Here is a 15,122-nt window from a genome sequence, read left to right as displayed (position 1 = left end):
GGCTCTAGCTACGTACTTCTATGGTTTTTTCACTCTTGCAACAAGAAAATGAATATGCAGTTTCGATATTATCCTCCGCTGCTCGAGCAGTACTACGTATAAAAAGGACAGCTTCCGGTTGATTGAATGACTTGCTAAGTAAAACAAAAGAAATTAAGTTTGGGATTTCTAGTTTGAAGATTCTGATCTGCCGACTAAGTGTACTGTAACACCGTGTAAAACCTTGGTATTGGAGTAGATTTATATAAAAGTGATGTGCGTTAGATCTACGGTTACAGATTAGCAACTCAATCGAGGCAGGAAAGGAGGGACAGCTATTTCTCACGCCATCGGTGTTGCTTTTCTAGTCAGTCATGTTTGCATCTGTAGTACGATAATATAGATCGTTGTGAGCTTCGTGCATAAGGAAACCATCAAACACTGGAGAATGATCGAGTAAGCTTGCTGAGTGATTTTCCGTTTGTCAGGCATCTCTCTCAGGTTCCTATTTTCATTCAAAACGAAGCCATCAGTCTCCTACAGAAAGTAAACTACAGCACGCTACTGAAAACTAGAAATTCCAAAGTTGTTGAACCAGCTACCACAAATCTAAACGGCGCTTCTCTCGAAAAAAAAAATCTAAACGGCGCTCGGCCCAACAGGGCGGAGCTGTAACAGGAATACTGAGCGGGCCAGGCTATACAAAAGCCCGTATTTTCTTGAAATATAGCCTTTTTTGGAGGGGCTGCTCGCTACCGAGCAGGTCGGTGGCAAATGGGGCACCGCACACCCCAACTGGCTTCTGGGCCAGGCCCATATACGGATGCGATCAATTTTTTAATTTGAATAATTTTCTACTTTGAACAATTTTCGATGTGAACAAATTTTAAATTTGAACAAATTTTATATTTGAATATTTTATAAATTTGAACAAATTTTAAATTTGAACATTTTAAAATTTTAAATAATTTTTGAATTTGAACAAAATTCATATTTGAACGGTTTTCAAATTTGAATGGTTTTCAAATTTAAACAATTTTGAATTTAAACATTTTCTTAATTTGAACAATTTTTAAAAATTAAAATTTTCGAATCTGAAAAAATATAAACAAAACGGAAAACAGAAAAAAGAAAAGAAAACAGAAAAAGAAACCAGAAAATAAAAAAGATAAAGCAAAAACGAACTGCACAGGCTAAACAGACCCAAATGGGCCTGGCCCATACCCGACCAGGGGGTGTGCGATGGCCGGTAGCCACCGACCTGGTCGGTGTATAGGTTTTGCCCTTTTTTGGCGAGCGCAGCAGCAAAAGTAACGAAGGATGAACCAAATCTTAGGTGGGCCACGGCCCAGGTCGGTCCCTCTCACTTGGAGGAGCTCACTCAAGCTGAATGGTCATGCTCAATAAAAAAAGGAAACTGTTGGGTGTCCCTCGGGGGATCTGATTCCCCAGCCCCCGGGTCCCCAGCCGTCGGATCAACCATTTTAACGGTTAGATTTGCATGTAGCAAAAAAACATCTCTGACAGCAAAAAAATCACCCCGGCAGCAAATGACTGAAGCAAAAAACGGTTCGTTCAGAAAAGAAAATAAAAAGGCTGGGCTCGCTGGAGATCTCGCCGGAGACCACGTAGCAAACATATTACGCAAATGTAGCAAAATAGCAAATAAATTGTAGCAATTTTTTTTATTCATATGCTGCAAATCCTCTAAGACATCAACGGAGACATCGCCTGCAGCCGGCAGCAATGCCGTCCGAGGTTGCAGCAACTCCATCCGTCCAGGACAGCAACGCCACAAGCTGCTAGTAGCAAACGCCCTATGCCTATGGTACAATTGTAGCAAAGTCCTCCGCTTGTAGCAAAAGCCGTTCTCGGTTGTTAGCAGCGCTCAATGCCTAAGGTAGCCAAACCATCCTTCGCTGGAAGCAACACCGGAAAGACAGGGTAGCAAAGCCGGCCTCCAGCGGTAGCAACATCAGCCGCTCAAGGTAGCAGTACTCTGAGATTCCTTCTACTTTATCTTGACCCTCCTTCATGGCCTCAAACAGAGATGCAACAACCGCCGTTGACCACCACGCCCCAGACCAATGCGCAACCGCCTAGCTCCTCCACCAACGCGCCCGCCTGCGGCTTGCTCCTTCCTGCCCCCGTGCTGCTCCTCCGTCGGTGCGCCCACCCCCGGGATGCTTCTTCGCCGGCGCGCCCGCCCCGGAGCTACTCCACCGTCGGCGTGGCCGCCCGCCGTTTGCTCCTCCCCGTCCCCGTGTTGCTCCTCCGCCGGCGCGCCCCATCCCCCCGAGCTACTTCTTCGCCGGCGCGCCCCGCCCCTGAGAAGCTCCACCGCAGCGTCGAGATGGGGAGGCGGCGTCGCCGTCGAGGCTGGGATCCGTGACAGCCGCTCTCGCTGTGGGGCTTCTCTGATGGCTCACGGCGGCGAGGCCGCACGAGGGAGGCGCGTGAGGCTGCGGCTGCAGCGTGCGTGGCCGGAGCTGTGGTGTTGCCGAGAAGAATGGGGGAGGAACGAGCGGTCGGTGGAGGTGGAGAAGATGGAGTCGTGGGAGGAGAGGATAAGGCTGCTGGATTTTTTTTTTCCTGTAAGGACGGTGCGACGTGGCGGAAGGCAGATCGCATGATCGGTTCGATCCAACGGACGCGCACCAGAAGGTTAGCCAGCGCATGATCCCCCGGGGGATTGGATCATTTTCCATAAAAAAAACTCAAGCTGCTGAATGGGAAGGAGGTTAAAATAGCACTAAAAAAAACACCTCTACCTACAGCGTTAACTCAGATTTCTCTCCTCCCACTCTCCATTTGCCGGCCCTAGCAGGTAGGGCTAAAGGGGGCCAGCCCTGGCCGCACCCTCCCTCTGTAAACAGAGGTGAGGGGGTAGGCCGGCCATACCCTCCCACCCTAATCCTAGCTGCCACCCTCTCTCGCTCATTCCTCCTACGCTGGTTTAGCGAAGCCCTGCTGGATGTCACCTCCACCACCACCACCAACACCACGTCGTCGTGTTGTTGGGATTCCATGGAGGATCTACCACTTTCGCTGCTCGCTGAAACGGGGAGACGAGGTCTTCATTGACATCATACATGTGACCGAATACGGAGGTGTTGTCCACTTGCAGCGTCGAAAGGACTTGATCACGAACTTGAGTTCGGCAATAGTACGACTATCTCATCCACACAGTCTTATCTCGTTACCACTTCGGATCTTCAAGGCTAAAGTTCTCATCTATCTTAATGCTCCAATCTAGTAGATTGGATCTCAGATTTTTGCTAGAAAAGTTGGATCTTGGTTTTGTTCATTCTTGTGGTAAAATTTTTTTTCTATGCTGCGAGCCCATCAAGTAAAGTTTTCCTAGTACTTTTTCGTGCTATTTTTTTTCAAATGGTTCAGCGAAATATGAGTCCTTAACATAGAGGTTTTTGATGATTTCTAACCCAAAAAAGTTAACATCTAGCGAAATACATATCAACACATAACTGAATAGGTGGATTCATGACACGCCATCCACACTCTGAAAGCGTCGGTGCTCAAAATTTCACTACACTGCGAAAGGCTGGCTGCCTGGCTCCAAAGAGTGCAATACGAATCGTGCCACCCTGATATCTTTTGGCTCTTGTTTTTATTCCACTCGATCTGCATGTCTACAAGGTAGTGCAACTGCAACTTCACCCGGTGAATAGAATACACCATGACAATAAAACAGAGTGCTCAAAGACCAATCACAGGATAAGATCGACCAGGTTTCAGGGTGGACACTTGCCTCGCTTTGCTTTGCTACCACTGCAAATAACGTTATCTAGATTGCGAATCTCGGGCTTAAACAAAGAGCGACTTGCATTGTTAATATCCACCTCCCATTCTTCAGCTCCCCACTTCCTTGTTCTTAGAGCTAAGACAGCTGGTGCGTACATTAAAAACAATGACAATGCTCTCTACTCCAATCACAGAGCTAGCATAAAACCCAATCAAAACGCAAGAAATAGTGCCGACATTTTTCTATATTTGCAGATGCGTGAATTGACAGCTTTGATCCATGTGGCCACTTCACGCAGTTGAGCACATCCCATTATCAGTCCTGAACACCTGAATCAGGTGAGCCATTTTATCTGGCTTTCTCCAATCATACATCGACAACCGCCGGCAGTTCGTGTGTGTAATTATCCCCAAGACATCGGGTAGCTAAGTGATTAGGTTGAGATCTGACCAGGCTAATGTAAATTTCGCAATGATCGATCGGCCTCCCCTCTTCAATCGCGCCTGTCTCTCTTTTCAGGCTCAGGGCGAAACAAGGCATATTCTTAGTAAATCCTTTGCGGCCTTGGCCCAAGTGATCCAGCTATATTCTTGAGGAACAAGCGATGCCTTCTGCAACTTGGTGATTTGTAAACCGGCGATGCGCACGCGCGCACGCACGACGCATCTTGATCGCCGCCCTGCACATGTGTTCGCCTCCGGCCGGCTAGCATCGATACATAGGCATTGACCAGAGTACTCCATTCATCCACAAACAAATTTAGTTCTATCTTTCCTTCTAAGTGGTTATTATTAGCATAACAACACATATTTACGTTCAAATTTACCATTTTGTATCACTTCACACTATCGGAACGTAAAACGATCGATTTTTTTAAAGTTTGCCGCAAAATATGCTCGCTAAGCTTGAATTGACGTTGTTTCTGACTCATGGACCCAGTTTCTCAGTGTTGAGTAGCAGCATACTGTGTAGTCACTTTTTCATCTATACAAAGTGAAATCATGCATAAATTTTTTAAAAATTCACATAATACATGTATTTGACTACACAACTTTAAATTGACTACACAAGATTGAAGTCTTGGCTCCACCACTGTTGACTTGGCAGCTAACATGGACAATTTGTTGAGCTAGACGCATGTCCCACCTGTTAGTCTCTGCCTTATTCCTCATCTCAATTGCCCTCTCACTCCCCGGTTGACCACCATATTCGCCTCGTGTGTCACGGTAAGCCATCCTCCTCCCTACATTACTGACCCTACTCTAGTCCACTCTGAGGACTGCCTTGTCCATTCGGTAAATTTGGTTTTATCCTAATAACTATGTTCTTAAGGCATCTCCAGCGGAACGACGGAAACGGATGCTGAGCAACCGTTTCCGTCCGCCGTGACCGGAAATGCGTCTGGGCCCTGCTCCAGCGGAGCGACGCAAAGTGACCGGGCCGTCCGCGGAGACGCAAACCTAGCCTAAATATGCGCCAGGTTTGCATCTCCACGGACGCTCCGTGGTCGCGTCGAGTGTCCGCTGAAAAAGACATATGACCCGCACGTCAGTGGCAAGGAGGCCGATATTATTTCCGCCAGTGGCCATTCCCCGCGCGAAATGTCAAACTAGACCGGCGCGAGCAGTCCAGAAGCGATGGACGTCCTCGCCGCCGCAACCACCGCCATGGATGCGGAGCAAACCCTCGCACCCGCCACCGCCCCACACTCCCCCGTAGCCACGACCATAGCCACAATAGAGGGTGCAGTTCCGGCGGAAGCAAAGCGGGACGCCACCGGCGGCGGCAAAGAAGGTGCTCTCCAAGGAGGAGAAAATCATCGAGGCCGTGAAGCATCGCGGCCGGCGCAAGAACTAGAAGAACAAGACTGCTGCGGTCGCCAACCATCAGGTCTAGTAGATGCAGATCAAAGCCAGCGTCGCGCAAGTAGCCCTCCATCCGAGCTTAGCGCCATCGACGACGACACCAGGGCATGGTTCATGAAGAGGCGTCCCGAAATCCGCGCGCGAGACGCCTGATCGCCATCGCCATGCGCCCAGCATCTTAGCCTCCTTTTAGACTTTTTTTATTGTTGTTCATGCCTTGTTGCGCCCCTTTTGCTCCACTTTGTGTCGTACCTTGTGCAAAGTTTGATGAACATATTGCAGACCTCAATTTGCGGCTATAATTTCGTGCAAATTTTAGGCTACAATCTCTTTTTCTAAATCTGGCCTGCGCCGAAAATGCGTCCCGCTGGAGCCAGCCCCAGACGCAAACGGACGCGCGACCATTTACGCGTCCGCCAGACGATGCAAACGGACGTCAACAGACATTTTGGGTGTCCGAAATGCGTCGCGCCGTTGGAGATGTCCTAAGTCAATCTTTCGGAAGTTTGACATAGTTTGTACGGAACAATAGTATCATTTACGAGACCAAATATGTATCACTCGATTCGTTTTAAAATATAGTTTCATAATATAGCAATTTGATGTCATTATGTTGCTCCTACTATTGTATATAAGAAAGTGGTCAAATCTAAAAGAAATTGACTTATGACAAAAGCTGAAAATACACTTGTTCAGAATTGTAGGGTTTTCTTTCCTGGGAGATTAATGACGAGCGTTGCTGCCTCAGTTCATCAGGATCTGCCAATCTGGAGCCGCTGGCGATGCTTCACTTTGCGTGCTGTGCTCGACACTCGACTCGATCAACCCATTTGGGGCCGCGCGATGGTACTACAGTAGGAGTACAGCGTACAGTCGCCCACCAAGGCTACGGCCTACGGCTACGGAGACGTATCCTATTCTGCAGTGCAATGCACCCAGCGACGAGCGCGACTGTAGCTGATTCAATGTCCGGCCGTACCAGCTTCGTACGAGCCGCTGTCGCTGGGCCACACCGTTTGGGTTGCCATTAACTTTTGAGGTGGGGCCTTCCTGCGCAATGACATCCGTGAACTCTTTACGGTAACACATTGCAATTTCGCTCAGTGAACATCCGAAGCAAGGTGCAGTGCAATGATGCACAAGCACTATTCCCTTCACTTGTTAAAATTATACTACTACCAAAGAAGAGATGGGGGAGACTAATAGTATCTTCGGCGTCCTCTATATTGTGACCAATAACATTTCGCTGCCTACAAGGAGGACGCTGCCCCGTACCAGCGGTTCCACTAAAAATCCAGAAAAAATCAAGTAAATATAAGTAAAATTAAAGAGTTTACATAGAACAATAATTAAACTCCGCATTCTTTGTCAAAGTAGCAAACAACCGGCTATACTATTGGAGTTGCTCGAAGAGCTCACTCCTCTTCTCTCTCCTCTCCTCTCTCCTCCAACTAAGTAACAATATACTATTTTAATTTTTATAGCCAGCTGATTAGGACTTATTGTAGTTGCTCTCAGTGAACATCCGAAGCAAGGTGCAGTGCAATGATGCACAAGCACTATTCCCTTCACTTGTTAAAATTATACTACTACCAAAGAAGAGATGGGGGAGACTAATAGTATCTTCGGCATCCTCTATATTGTGACCAATACCATTTCGCTTCGTACAAGGAGACGCTGCCGGTACTAGCGGTTCCACTAAAAATCCTGAAAAAACCAATTAAATATAAGTAAAATATAAAGAGTTTACATATACAACAATAATTAAACTCTGCATTCGTTGTGAGAGTAGAGGTTGACGACGGTGACCTCTATGGCCGATCGAATGTACTCCGCATACAAACACATGTTTGATAAAAACACTCACCTTTATTGAAATTTAAAGAATTTACATGGAACAATAATTAAGCTCCCCATTCGTCGTTGGAGTGGAGGTTGACGATGCCGACCTCTATAGCCGACCAGATTACTTCATTCGTCCTTTACTTATATCTTTTGTCCTAAGACCTAGCTAAGTGGCGGGTGTTCTCGATGACGTCCTTGACAGTGCGATTAGGGTTTGACTAGAAAGTGAATCGCCCGGCCATGTTTCTTCTCATGTGGTGGGCCCCCGCCATCAAACCGGTCTAGCGTCGTTTCTTTCTCCTCTCGAAATAGCGTCAGACAGTATTCCCTATCAGTGTTGTTCTTTGAGTCGAGCTACAACACTTGCTTCTGCCTGCGGTGAAAAACCTTCTAGCTGAAGTCATTCCCTTTGTGCAGTGGCAGCATGAGCAACCCGCCCAAGCTGATGGTGATGCCCCTTATCACCGTCACTACAGGCTGTGCGAGGATGCCATACTTGGTGAGCTCGGCCGGTCGCCTTGTACCAATGCCTATATGTAGCGATATATTGATGCATATTTGTGGTAGGTGGCATATTAAAGGTTGATCTGGCCGCCGTGGAGGCCATCTTATATGGCATGATGCACCCTTTCATGTAGGTTTCTCATGCCAATGGATTATGGCGGTTGTCAGTGTGAGCCCATTTCGTAGCAGGCGCCCCATAAGATTGTTGGAGCCACCCATGAAAATGCTCTAAGGTAAAGCAAGTGGTTGCAAGTGTCGTGCGCGAGTATAGTGTCTCTTAAAAGAAAATTAGTGCAGAAATCATAAATTCGGCCAACTTAATAACTACTTGGAGCTTGCCACGCAATGGGTAATCTTTCTCGCCATAAACAACCGAATTATTTCCTTGAGAAGTAAAACTAACTTGTGGATTATCGAACAGCTCAAGTCTTTCGTGACCAGGAGCTAATAAAAACTTTGGCGGGTCAGTCCTGCCATCGTGCCTTTATCTATACCGCACGCGTGCACGTGTTAGTACGGCCATCTAGTAGTGGCACAAAGTCAAAATTAGCATGCATTCTTATTTGAAAACCCCCGTTTGACCTAGCAAGTCTCACTTGGCGCACGGACGCAAATCCCTGATAGAGAGATGATACGGCGTACTCCAAAGAGGAGCGGATTCAAAATTCGGAACCCCTCGGGCTCGGGCTCTATCCTGCCAGTGGCAGTGCCAGTTTAGCGCAGCAGGCGCAGTAAATCGTCGCTCCCGGCTCCCAAAGCCAAAATGAAATGTCAACGGTTCGCCGTAGTAGGCTAGCTAGGTGGTGGTAGTGGTGCCATTGATTAGTAGCAGCCCGGCGGTACCCTGCACGGACGCTGCTCCCCTCGACGCAGCAACACCGCTCTCTCTCTCCCTCCCACCAAGCCTTGCTTTGCCTTCGCCATCGGATGCTGCCAGCGAGGCGCAGACGAGACAGAGAGGGCGAGAGCGACAGTCCAGCCTCCAGCTGGGCCCCGCGTCACGTGCCCCGCCACGCCACGCGTCGCCCGCTGCCTTCCCCTCGCCCCGCGCGTCGCGACAGCCCAGAGTCCAGACCGAAAAGCACCACCAAAGATGCCTGCGTCGCCCGTCCCCGAGTGCGCTGGGGAAGTTACGGGAACGCCCTCGACGTAGCACGAGGGACTGCAGGCCGTCGGATGGAGGGCTGGTTGCGCGGCAGCCGTTCGTTGTGGGTGGATGGGATCAGTGGAAAAGCGGGTTTCGCTGAGGCGGGATGCAATGATGATTCATCGTGGCCGGTAATAATTGCCGGTGGGCTCACGGCTCGGAGGAGTAGTACCCATGAAGAATCTTGTCACGGAACGATGCGCTCCAACATCACACTACCAGGTCCGATTCTTAGATAGTGATGATCAATTTCGTAGCACTTCCCTTGTATAGTTTTTGTTTTTACCATGGACCCTTCTTAGAGCATCGGCCGAAATTGCCACAAGTTAGAGCGTAGCCTCCAAATAGGCGCCGGCAGGGCGCGGGCGCCTCCGTTTGGGGACGTCGACACAACATCCTCCATTTGGGGGAGCTGCTCTCACACCGACGCCCCAAACAGGCGGCCTGATAGATAATTTGAATTTGAAATCTCAAACATAACCATAGAAATTCGAGTAAGTCTACGAATATGAAGTTTGGGCCAACACACGGCCACCAAATACGAATAGGTTTTGGAATAAGAAGTTTGAGTCAACACATGGCCACCAGATCGCCATTTCCGGCGCAAAAAAAGGCTTTTCAAGCCAGATGATCACATGATCACATGAAGGAGGTCACGGGCGGCGCAACCTCGACGACTTCCTCATCGGCAGCCGGCGGCAGCTCCGTCGCTGCAACAGGATCCACGATCGTCGGGGGAGGCATGAACGTCGACGGTGCCGGGGTAGACATGAACGTGGACGGTGCCGGGGGAGACGCCGACGCAGCTCGCGCCACCATCACCTCTTGGCCGATGCGCTCGCGATACACCTCGTGCCACGCCCGCGCCAAGGAGTTCATCTTCTCCATGTCAGCCATCAAGATCTTCGATTCTTGAGACATTTACGATAGCTGCGTCGCTTCGTTGGTGGCCTTCAAGGCAGCGGCGTGAGCTTCCATCTTCGCCGCCTCCACCCTCTCCCTCTCCAACTTGATCTTGGCATCTTGCTTGTCGAGGATGGCCTTCCACACGACGGCGGCTCTATCGGTAGCTTCCTTTTCCTCCACCGAGAACGAGGTGATCATCTTCTCGATGGAGGTGTCTATGGCTGCCAATACCGGCGTCGCATTCCTATCGGCCTTGGCCTTCTTGTTGCCAATGGGGGCGCCCGGTGAAGGCGCCGACTGGATCGACCGACACATCTTCCCCGTCCTTCAAGAGAATGTGGAGGAGGTCGTCCCATTTCTTGCAACCTTGGAGCTTGTTGTAGCTATGCATAAACGGGAAGTCTTTATCCTCGTTGTAGAACGATAGAGAGGGAGAGAGAATATTATAGAACCGAGGCACAAATAAACCTAGAAGAATGGGCTGGTTCCAAATGTCGACGGTGGCTTGGCCTCGTTTGAAACCACGACGTCGGCATGCTCTCTCGGCACCGAAGTTGTTTTCGACGTCGCAGATGTGGTGGCCGATGTCGTCGCGGGCGTAGGCGTAGTGGGCGATGTTTATGCCGCCGCGAAGGCAATCACCGATGTCATCGGGGATGCAGTCGTCGATGACGTGCTGACTCTCCTACTAATGCTGACACCACCGCCGCCCTTCGAACACCAATTTCTTGCAAGTTCATGTCGTGGTAGAACATATGCATCTCCTTCACTTCGTGGTCCATTCTCTAAGTTTCGGTGGTTAGGATCATGAATTCCTCCTTCCTTTTCATCATATTGACTCTCTCCTTCTCAATCACGATATTCTCTTCTTGCTTCAACAACAAGGTACCTAATGAGAAAGTCATCGAGATATCGGTGAGGCACTTGTTGATCGAAGCTTTCGCCCTGTCAGATGATGCCGCCTCAATCATGGCTAGCTTATCCTTCTTTCTTGCCAATAGGTGTCCCGCCGAGTTTGCCTGCAAAGCTCCCGGTCGCGGCCCCAGGGACGCCTCCACCGCGGGAGGCCACGCCTCCACTGTCGTTGTCGAGTCGAACACGTTTGCGAGGAAGGGGACGAGGGGGAGGAGGGGGAGGGGACAGCGGCGCTAGGATCCCTCTTGGGTCGCCCTCTTAGAAGCGACACGGGGTTTGCGGAGGGTCATGTCTTTGAGGTGGATCTCCTCTCATGTTTTTCAGTTGCAATTGAAGAAAAAAAATCTTTGCAAGCCACGGGATTTTTTTGACCAAGAACTCTGGGGCAAAACCCCCCACGGTATTTTATTTCCTTTCATTGTAATACATCACACTATACAACTGTACAAGCAAAGGAAAAGAAAGAAAGAAAGAAAGAACGGAAGAAAATTACAACAAGCCATTGATCCAAAATGTGAAAGCTGGAATATGTTTGGTTTTCATCCTATGTACATGTAATGTGACTTCATGGATATAGTTCCGACGCCAGGAGCAAAAGGATGGCCTAATGTTTCCAAAATAGAGGCATTCCTTTGTTTTTTGATGTGCCAACATGCTAAGACTACCACTTCTGTGAGAAAAGGCTTGTGAAAATATGTCCTAACAGCAATGAACATCTACCTAGGGAATCTGCAGATATGCCTACATCCTTCAGCTGAAATTACAATAAAAAAACAGATAAACCCAATCCTCTATGGCATGACTTGGATAGAGCACCTTAGCATATCTCCTCCTTAGCATATCTCTAGTGTTCAGTCTATAATTAACAAGCAGTGAAGCAAAGACCTCAATTCTTAACTGAACTCTGCATTTCTAGATCCAAGACCAAAGCTTATTGGTAGTAAGGTGTGCAAAGAATCTGGTATAATATTGTTCAGCAATTAGCAGAATATATGCCATCCTTCCAAATTGTTGACCAGATGTCTTTCTTGGTAGGATCAAGCACCACGGAATTGACAAAAACCTCCATCATGTTATATTCCTCAAAATCTTGTTGTGACAATGGTCTATAGAATAAACTGGCTCTGTTTGGATATAAGATCACTTCCTGAACAGAGAGTTGGCTATCCAGAGCAAAAGAGTGTAAACTATTCAAGTAGTCATGCCAAAACAGAATGGAGTCCCCCTTACCAGCTTTGGAAATACAGACTGCCATGTATTTGTCAACCATCTTCATTACATCACTCCACCAAAATGAGCAACAAAGAGTGGCACTCCATTGGGATAATAATTCCAGAATAGATTCACCCATGGTATATACTTCTTATTAAAGAACTTATACAAATGCTTGATCAACAAAGCCTCATTTTGTTTCTTGAAATCCAAAATTCCCAAACCTCCCTTTTCCTTTAGCTTACAAATCATATCCTAAGCTGCCAATGATTTAACTTTTCAATATGCCTTTCTATCACTCCAAAGACAATGTCTAATCATCATGTTGAGTTGTGTAACAATACCAAGAGGAATATCCAAATAACACAAAAATAATATAGGCATGGAACTAAGGCAGGATCTTATCAGCTACAATCTCCCTCCATAGGCATAAATGGTAGAGGTAGCAACCAACCTTCTCTCCAACCTATCCACCAAAGGGAGCAGGTCTTGAATTCTTAGCATTGTAGTACCTAAAGACAGTACAAGATAAGTGAAGGCATATAGCCAATAGTACACCCAAAACCTTGAGCCAACACATAAATATCTTCCTCAAAAACATTTATGGGCAACATGACTTGTGTTAATTAACATAAAAAAATGAAATCGTGTCTAGGAGGAACTAGACACTTTTTTGATATAGTAGAAGCGGGACTTGGGCGTGACAAATCCGAAATTCGTTCCTGACAGGAATCGAACTCCGGTCGTTGGGGTGCGCCACTGCGACCCCAACCACTAGGCTAAGCCCACGTCATCGTGTTAATTAACATACAAACTAGTGGATTTACTAAAATAATGCAAAGCCTCGTTGATAATACCCAACTGAATAGCATCAGCAGGAACAATCAGCAAAGTGTCATACAATTCATGTGTGAGCAAAACTGACTGCTATGTAGTTGAATAAGCTCTAACTTAATCTCAAACGACTGAGAATTAGCACACCGTTTGATGTGGGCATACCTTACCGAGCATATGTTATTACCATACCCGGTTCCATATAACTAAGGGCCCATGAAACCCATGACAAGAAACATAACACGTATGGACTCCGGAGTCTCAAGAACTAAACAATGAGGCTAAGGTAAGTTCATATAAGGAAGAATTTAGTTTGTATACGACTCGAGTAACGTGGTACCCGAGACCTGGCCTTCTATATAAAAGCCATGAGGGACCTCCTTGCAAAGCTAAGCAATACCTGATTGCAGTGGTCACCCCACGTAACCGTTTGTATCTCTGTGTTAGGTGTGACCATATAGTTCTGGTTCCTACCAAATTTATGCTACTCTCTAATCCAAGTTAAGTATCGTAGATTTGGCAAAACCTCGGTTTCGATGAATAAGGTGCGCATGTATTTGAAGAAGAACTTTGATCGAATATTAAGCAATAAATATTGATTATTTTGTATGCAATTAGTATTATTGGATTTCGTATTGAAAAACACTTTCTAATGATGATAATATTATACCAATAACTTTTATATATTTGTAGATTAGAGTTTGTTGTAGTTTAATAAAAGGCTGTAGTGCCTTTGTTTTTCAAACCGGCAGCCAAGACATGCCCCATAGCAAGTCCCAACACGTCGCAACAAAAATCAGTTACAGAAGGAGCGAATTGGTGTGATCTGCGTACGCATGTCCGTGATGTGCCTACGCATTTGGAAGAGGACAGGGTCTCATGGGTTCGTTGGATCGCCAGCAGAGCCAATGTACTTCTCGTGCAAAAACGCTATACACCGCGCCCATGCCTCGGCGAAATCCAACCAAGCCATTTCCGTCGTCGTCCTGGTCCCGTATGCCGTATGAGAGAACTCACTCGCAAACGACGAAACGGGGGTACACTGCTCCCATGCCACCGCAGTAGAGTACTACTGGCAGCAGCGGATGGCAGGTCTGGTAAATACGCGGAACCTCGGGTCCCGTCGAGGTAACTGCGCGAAACGAACCTTATCCACAGCGCCACTCCCGTCCCCTTCTTCCCGCCGCTATAAAAACCCGCCGGTTGCGAGACCACAACTCAACGAGACGCCAGCCATCGCATACACTTTACGCACAACACACGAGAACGTACACGCCGTGTGTGCCGACGCCGAATCGCGAACCAACTACCGGCACGGTCACGACGATGGCGGGCCGGAGCAGCAGCCTCTCCATGGCCTCCGGGCAGCGCCTCTTCGCGCCGGCGCGCCCGCTGCAGCACGCCGCCGACCCGGCCCTGGAGCTGGACGAGGCCGACATCATCTGGGGCGCGGGCGGCGCGCTGTCCTCCTCGCCCGTCGACACGTACGGCCGCGCCCTGTCGTCCGCGCACGCGCCCGCCTCCAGGGCCTCTAGGCCCCGCGCCGCGGCGCCGAGGGAGGTCGCCGCCGCCGGCGTTGGTGGCGGACCGGCGTCGATGCCGGTGAACATCCCGGACTGGTCCAAGATCCTCGGCGCGGAGTACGGCGGCGGCGGGGGCGGTAGCGCGGGGCGGTGGGCGACGGACGAGCGCGGGGACGCGTACGGCGAGAGCGGCGGGTGGGTGCCGCCGCACGAGCAGCTCATGTGCCGGGAGCGCGCCGCGGCGTCCTTCTCCGTGCGCGAGGGCGCCGGCCGCACGCTCAAGGGCCGCGACCTGCGCCGCGTCCGCAACGCCATCTGGGAGAAGACCGGCTTCCAGGACTGACTGATCCTCCGCCAGGAACAAACACGGCGATCTTTTCGAGCGGTCACTTTAGTAATCACGGAGGCCCGCCTTATGGACTGATTTGATGAGTTCTTTCTTCTTTCTTCTTCTATTTTCTCTCTTTTTTTTAACTAGCTTGTGATGATCGACGATGAGACGCGGAAGAGGGTAGAGATTATTGGTTAAGCCTCTGGTTTTGGCAGTTTTCCCCGGAGAGGCCCCATGTACTACCACCCAATCGATGCCTGCTTAACAAGATGATGATTAGTACTACCAGTACTAGCAA

The 15,122-nt window shown here is 48.8% G+C and overlaps 1 protein-coding gene across 1 annotated transcript; it reads left to right on the top strand.

Moving 5' to 3' along the window:
• Window positions 1-14,200: 14,200 nt before the first annotated feature.
• On the top strand, window positions 14,201-15,122 carry LOC127300740 (uncharacterized). Its single transcript, XM_051330900.2, has one exon. The coding sequence runs from the start codon at window positions 14,297-14,299 to the stop codon at window positions 14,834-14,836; it is 540 nt and encodes a 179-aa protein (XP_051186860.1). The 5' UTR covers window positions 14,201-14,296; the 3' UTR covers window positions 14,837-15,122.

Source organism: Lolium perenne, chromosome 1, assembly GCF_019359855.2.
Source record: "Lolium perenne isolate Kyuss_39 chromosome 1, Kyuss_2.0, whole genome shotgun sequence".
Lineage (NCBI taxonomy): Eukaryota > Viridiplantae > Streptophyta > Magnoliopsida > Poales > Poaceae > Lolium > Lolium perenne.
Note: the sequence above shows the minus strand (reverse complement) of the source record. Positions and strands in the feature narration are given on the sequence as shown.